We start from the raw sequence: 7,520 nt of genomic DNA, 5'->3' as shown, positions 1-7,520 counted from the left end.
CAACACTATATTTCACAGAACTAGAAAAAAGAATCCAAAAATTCATTTGGAACCACAAGAGACCTAGAATAGCAAAAGCCATTATAGGCAACAGTCACATGGCACCAGGTGTAACAATTCCCAATTTGAAACTATACTACAAAGCCACTGTGATAAAAACAGCATGGTACTGGCAAAGAAATAGGCCTGAGGATCAATGGAACAGACTGGAAGACACAAAAACAAATGCAGATGTACTCAGCTACCTCATCTTCGACAAAGGAGCTCACCATCCTCAGTGGAGGAAAGATAGCCTCTTTAATAAATGGTGTTGGAAAAACTGGATATCAACCTGTCACAGATTAAAATTAGACCCTTATCTTTCGCCATGCACTAAATTGGAAACAACCATCTAGTTTGTTTTTTGAGCATTCTATAGTTTTACAAATGACTCGTTCGTATCTCCACAAGCAACTATGCAGCCTTCTGTACTAGTTCCATGAAGTAGAGTTTGCAATGAATTTTTTTAAATGTATTTATTTTCATTATCATCAATTCATGAACTGGTACAAAAAATTCTGTAACGCTTTTTTTTTCTGCCCTCTGTTGTTAATGTTCTCATTGTCTCTTCTTTGTTCCTGTACTTTCTCTTCTTTTTTTTTTTTTGTACCAGGGATTGAACTCGGGTCCTTGTGCTTGCAAGGCAGGCCACCGAACCACTGAGCTAAATCCCCGGCCCTCCTGTACTTTCTTTTAAAGGTGCTGACTACTCACGTGTTATGATAAGATGTCCAAGGATTGTTCAAAGCATGGGGTGAATGTCTGAGATACTGTTTTCCATTTACAATCTGCCTCCATTCTATGGACAGTTAAGTTAGTAAGGTTTTTCTTAGATCTTTTAGATTTTAAAGGAATGCCAAAGTAATAAAAGTTTGGATGATTTTAGTGGAAAAGAGTATGAGCTCAATGAACACAAACGAATAGCATTTACTCCATTATTGGTAGCATCTCTTAAAAATCTATGTCAGGCTCTTTCACAATTTCACTTTCACTTCCTTTTCTGTGTGGGTAAAACATAATGACAAGAAACATTAAATATTGGTTTAATCTTCCATTCTTCCTTTACAGACTGTCATTTTTTAAATACTAGTGAAACTATTCTTCCTTGTCTTTGTAAAATGAGGTAATAGTTTTCTTTTATAAAATATGTGAGAATTAAACATGGTATTACATATAAATTTCAATTACTTATTTTTGTAGCTAATTTTAAAAGTTTTTCTTCTGCTGTAAGAAAACAGTTAAGTACAAAAAACCCTGCCATTCACATAATATCTAGGGGGTCATATATCCATTAAAGTATATATTCCAATGCTAATCCAGGGTCTCACAGTGAGATTAAAAATGTTTTACTATTTTACATGCACAAACAATGATGGCATTTTAACACCATAGTACACATAGTTTGCAAAAAATGTGTTACTGTCTTTACATTTTATGAGCATGAAATCACACCACATATTACTGCACAGCAACCGTCAATATGAATAAATATCACTATTAACAATCTCATTGTGCTCTCCACAGAGAACTTTATTTTACACATATATACTTCACTTAAAAAAATCAGCAAAAACACCATAAAAATCTTGTGAAATTCTCACATAACATAACTCACTTTTTGAAGGAACTCGGAGATTGGCGAGGACCACTTCCAGGGAATCTGCCTGGACTCGAAGTAGATAGCTTGTCCTTGTCTCATAATCCAATGGGGCATTCACATAGATAACACCTGTGATATTATTGATTCCAAACTTATCTAGAATTTAAAATGTAATACCTTGTTATTTTCCTCACATTGTAAAGGAAACATTCCCTTTACTAGTCATTATAGCTTCACAAATACTAAAAAACTGCACATAACTGTGATATACAAAAGTGCTAAGATAATGGTATGATTCCTTCAAGTTATCAACAACAGCATTTCTCTAAATGTAGCTTTGAAAGTGTAGTTACTGTTTTGAGATTTTCCTTCAGTATCAGTACTTCTATGGCCATTATATTTGGGGAGCATTTTGCAATATTCTGGTTACAACATGTACACACTGTCTTCTATCACGATGAGGTCTCATTTAATTTTACTTAAAGAACTATTTCAAGATTTTACTGGGTTATACATATTCTGATTTAATGCATATTCTGCAGATTTAATGGCATGCTAAGAACATGCTAGAGAAAAAAACTGGTAATTTTAAATGAGCTTATCTGATAGAAATGATTTATAATACAAATATCCTAAATATTTTGTTCTGATCTCTATTTTTATAATATGTATATAAAATATGTATATATGTATATCTCTTTTCAACATGTGTTATGTATAGCCATACATTTATCATGCAGAAAAATACAAATATATAGTATACATTTATAATTGAAGACAGTTTGCATCAAATACATACTCTATGATGATAATTTGTATATATTTGCAATGTAAATTCATCATATAATATTTATAATATGTAATATAAATTCATTATATTTTTATACTTCGAGATTGTATAACAAATATGTATTCTATATGCTTATATCAAATGAATATATATGATTATATACAAAAAGAAGGACATATTCATCAAGTTAATAATATCCCAACTCTTACATCTTCACAACTTTTCTTTTTTTTTTTTTTTGGTACCAGGGATTGTACTCAGGTCCTTGCACTTGAAAGGCAGGCCACCGAACCTCTGAGCTAAATCCCCAGCTCAACAACTTTCTTCACTTACTTTTCTCCATGTTATTTATCACCATCTAAAATAGTATATATTTGCTTAATCACTGTTATTATCTATCTTCTATTATTGGACTGCTAAATTTTAAGAGCATAGGGATCTATTTTGTGCATTGTTCTACCCTAGCTGCTGTTATAAAAATTAATATGTAATAGAAGGTTAATAAATATCTCTTGATTGATTTAATAAAGGAATTTAAGGTACGATAATCACTATGGGGGGACATGATAGTAAATAAATCCACAGTTCTATCTTCAAAGAAAAGAACTGATGAAATCATAGAGAAAAATTGTTGCAGTCAGATTTTGGACTTTCAAGGGAAGAGAAAGTTCAGTTACACTTTTGTAGGAGGCATATCAGTATAACAGAAAAAAGAAGAGAAATAATGTGGTAAATAAAATGTTGAGAATCTGCTACAGGCACAATTATTTCTAGTGTTGGTGGTCATTATTACGTTTGAGAAAGGCTTTTGTAATTTCCTTGCAAACTGTAGATCAGTATTAACATTCCTTATTAATATTTAGTATTAATTCATTAAATTTATATTGATTACTTATTTACTGCTTATAATATGCAAGGTTATTTAGGCTAACAAAATTGAAAATAATGGACAACTAATAAATAGAAACTGTGTGAAACAAAGAATTGGTGATACTGAATTATGAACTAATACCAGAGGCTAACAAGTGGTGGATAAATAAAACACCAATTACTTTTTTAGTTATGATTTTTGGCTTTATGACTAAAGTTGAATGTTTAGCAGTCATACTATGTAACACACATACAGGTGTAGTTCTTTGAGCATTCATATTATATATGATCCAAAACTGTTTTGAGGATTACAGTATGACCTGAAGTCAAGATTAGTGATGAATTATGGAGTAGGGGGAGATTATTCTAGGTAATAGTTATTATCAAATGCTTAAAATATCATGCATTCATTTTAAAGAAATATTACTATAATGTCACTAATATGTAAAGGTGTAATCTATATTTAGATATTTAGTATTTCTTAAGGGAAAGAAACAGTTTTAGCTAATATATCTAGATTATTAACCAAATTACCAATTACATTTAATTGTAATCAACTTCATTAGGAAAAAAACAAGATATATAATTAAATTTAAGATCAATCTTATTCTGAGTTTATTTACAGTGAAAATCTACTCACCTTCTTCATTTCCTGAAACAATGGAATATACAACACTCTGATTGATAGCTGCAGCAGAAATTACACCAACCATGGTCCCTCTGGCTGCAAGTTCGCTTACTGGAGGAGGTCTGTGGTTTAGAGAAGATGATTTAATTATTTTAAGGCTATTTTAAAGCAAACATTTAGTTCAGACAAAGATTAGGAAGATAAGAGATTTTTCATATGTTTTCTGCTTCCACATAATCATAACTTCCTCCGATAATGACATCCTATTACAGTGGTACACCTGTGACAATGAGTAAAACTACCTCGACATGCCATAATCATCTCATTTCTATGGTTTACATTAGAATTCACTTTTGGGTTTGAACATTGAAGAAGTCTGGACAGATATCAGGTGTTCACCATTATATTCTGAAACAAAATATTTCACTGCCTTAAAATTTTTGTGTACTCCATTGATGAATCCCTGATCCCATCCAGTCACTGAAAAATCATCTATCTTTTTACTGTGTTCAAAGTTTTTCCTTTTCCATAGTCTCACATATTTGAATCATATAGTAAGTTGCCTTCTCAAATTGCCTTGTTTCCCTTAGTAATAGACACAGAAATTTTCTCTATGTCATTCATGACTTGACACCTAATTGGTTTTATGTAGATCAGCATTGTCTGTATATACCACCATTTATTTTCATAAAGAAAGATACCTATGTTGCATCTGAGTTTTGAAATTTTTAATAATGCTACTATAAATATTCCTACTTAGTTTTCTGTGTGACCATGAATTCTCAACTCCTTTGGGTAAATTCTAAAAATCACGATTGCCAGACTCTGTTGTTCATTATTCTTGCCAATATTTGGTGTTGTTCGTGTTCTTACCTTTGGTCATTCTAACAGATGTGTAGTGATATGTATATATGTATTATGTGTGTATATTTATAAACATCTGAACTAAATAATAGAATTACATAGGACTTACGTGTGTATGTGTATTTGCACAATACAAATGTCTGGGGCTTTCAAGGAAATTCCACACTTAAATTTCATTTAAATTCCATACATAAATTTCATTTCTAACAAACCATGTTCAAAATTGTGTAAGTAATTAAGTAAGTAGTCTTGGTTAGAATGCCTTACCATCCACAGTATTTTTAATTAAAGTGGAACATAGTATTACTCTATCATCTGCCACATTATATACAAAATTCTTTTCATTGTTCTCCATTGTATCTTTTGGATTGAAATGAGTAGAAGATACAATTTGTAACTCAACTTGCTAGAATAAAGCATTGCTCTTAGGTTCTTTTCTTAAGAATATTCAAGTAAATGGACATAATATAATATTTTCTAGTCTTTATTCCTGTCAGTATAAAGCTCTAAATGTATCAAAAGTATTTTCATTAATTTCATTAAAAATCACATTACCTTTCAACCCACTTACTTCATTTTACATAGTACTGATATCTATATATATCTATCTGATTTCAAAAATGCATTTCAACATTGTGTTATTTTATTTTCTAAATTATACTTTCATTTTACATTGTTTTGAATAGGTGGGCTATCAAATGTATCTTCATAAATTTATGTCGTGATCTTTTTTATAATTCATAGGTAATTATGTCATCCATCTGAAATAAATTTAGAACAATATAAGATACAAGATCCTAGTAACATTTTTTGTATCTTTTTCTATTCCATTTAAGATAACCCAAATGATATCTGTGAACTTTCTCTCTGGTCTCTCTTGTAAGAAATTAAAGAACTCATAAGAAATCTGCATATTTTTCTACATGGTACTTTCCCTTCAACACTTAATTTTTGTCATATGATCCTTCATCTCTCTCCATCCTTTGAGTTATTCTAATATAGATTACATTGTGTAATTATGTTTTGCTTTCCTCAAGCCTTCTGTAAAAGCCTTGTGTAACATATTCTGAACTCAGAAAATAGTTTAGAAAATTAATTATATATGAAAACTTATAAACACTTGTCCAAATTGCTTAGCCCTTGTGCACAACTGACTGTTAATTAAATGTAAATCTACTCTAAACATGCTTCAGTATGTACCTCTATATATTCATTGCTTGTTGAGTAACTATTTGTTGGTAAAGAACAATAGGTGATCTGTGTAATTTTAAAAGTATAAAATGGATTTTTATATTAGTGATTTACATAGTTTCTACTAATTTTACTGTCCTTCAATTTTTTTCCTTTTTTTATGACGTCCAATTATTGCTTTAGATAATAAGGTGTATTAAAGACATGGTGAATACTTAAATGAGAAATTTATTATGGTAAGACAAATCACTGTTAGCCCACCTTAAACTGGGTGGACACATTTACCCCACTGTTCTTGCCATGTTCTGAATCAGCTCATGAAGTCCTCCTTCTGTGAGCTAATTTATGAAGTGTTATAATAAACACAAGGAATGCTGCTGCCGCCAAACGCCATCCAGAGGAAAGGCGGGCTTGCAGGAGCGTTAGTGTCTGCTCATCCATGTTATTCACCGGATCTGTAAGTGTGAGACTTCCAACTCTTAGCCACACTCAACATGGCCATGAATGGTAAATGTTTTAAATTAATTTAGGACACTAAGGCAGCTACAACAGTGCAATTAAAGATACTCCTAGAAGTGAACCTCTAGAATTGCTTCATAAAGTGGCGAGAATAATTCCATAGTGTGTTCAAAGTAAGTGGGGGGGGTATTTCCTTGGGGGCGGTTAAAGGCCATGTGCCTTTACCATAGTTTTTTAAAATTTAAACATTCACTGTAGTTTTCAATCATACCTTGTATATCAGTATATATTAAATATATTGGAATGTCTCTCAGTACAAGACATCCCAAGTACCACAAAGAAAACAAAAGTATTGGTGTAGTTTATGTTTTGATTTGCCCCAAGGCCTCATGTGCTTATAGGTGGGGCTTTGGGGAAATGACTGGAACACGGGGGTGTTATGTTTATCAGTAGATCAGCCCATTGATGAGTTTGTAGCCAGATGCAATTGGAGAGGTAAAGGCTGGCAGCATTTATCTCTTTACTTCTCTCCACTTGCCATCAATATGCCATGAGCTCTTTCTCCTCTGCCATGCTGCCCTGCCTTGGAGCCAGCCAACTATAAAAGGAAATCTCTACAGACTGTAAGCAAAAATACACCTTTCCTCCTTTAATTTGTGAGTGTCAGTATTTTGTCTCAGGCACAAGGAAAGAAACTAAGACAAACATGTTTTAATCTGAGATAACCTTTAAAAACTGATTTTCTTTTTGTAGGAAATAAACATTAAGTTCTTCATCTATTTTGTTATATAATCTAGCTTTTATTATTTCCACAACTAATCTGTTTCTTCCCTTCCTCTTAATAATGTATGAACGCTGCAACTAATATACCTTTAGATTTAACATTAGGAAAATGCTTTATATATATTTTTAAAAGCCAGGTATGGTAGTACATGCCTGTAATAGCACAATTCAGGTGAATAAGTCAGGAGGATCCGTGTGAGTTCAAGGCAAGCCTGAATGACACAGTGAAACCCATCTCATAAACAAAACAAACAAATAATATATATCTATATATAGATATATATATATATTTTGTT

General features: G+C 31.7%; 1 protein-coding gene across 10 annotated transcripts in view; it reads right to left on the bottom strand.

Annotated features, from left to right (window-relative positions):
* Pcdh15 (protocadherin related 15) overlaps nucleotides 1-7,520 on the bottom strand; it is an 802,311-nt gene that overhangs the window by 115,046 nt on the left and 679,745 nt on the right. For all 10 annotated transcript variants that reach the window (XM_033766616.1, XM_033766617.1, XM_033766618.1 and 7 more), the window contains 2 exons: nucleotides 3,940-4,049; nucleotides 1,655-1,795 (listed from right to left, as the gene is read on the bottom strand). In XM_033766616.1, the coding sequence (XP_033622507.1) occupies nucleotides 1,655-1,795; nucleotides 3,940-4,049 (251 nt within the window). The remainder of the gene's footprint in view (nucleotides 1-1,654; nucleotides 1,796-3,939; nucleotides 4,050-7,520) is intronic.

The sequence above is a fragment of the Fukomys damarensis genome, unplaced genomic scaffold (genome assembly GCF_012274545.1).
Source record: "Fukomys damarensis isolate Sample0158 unplaced genomic scaffold, DMR_v1.0_HiC HiC_scaffold_20, whole genome shotgun sequence".
In the NCBI taxonomy this organism is placed as follows: domain Eukaryota; kingdom Metazoa; phylum Chordata; class Mammalia; order Rodentia; family Bathyergidae; genus Fukomys; species Fukomys damarensis.
This window is presented reverse-complemented; position numbering and strand designations above follow the sequence as displayed.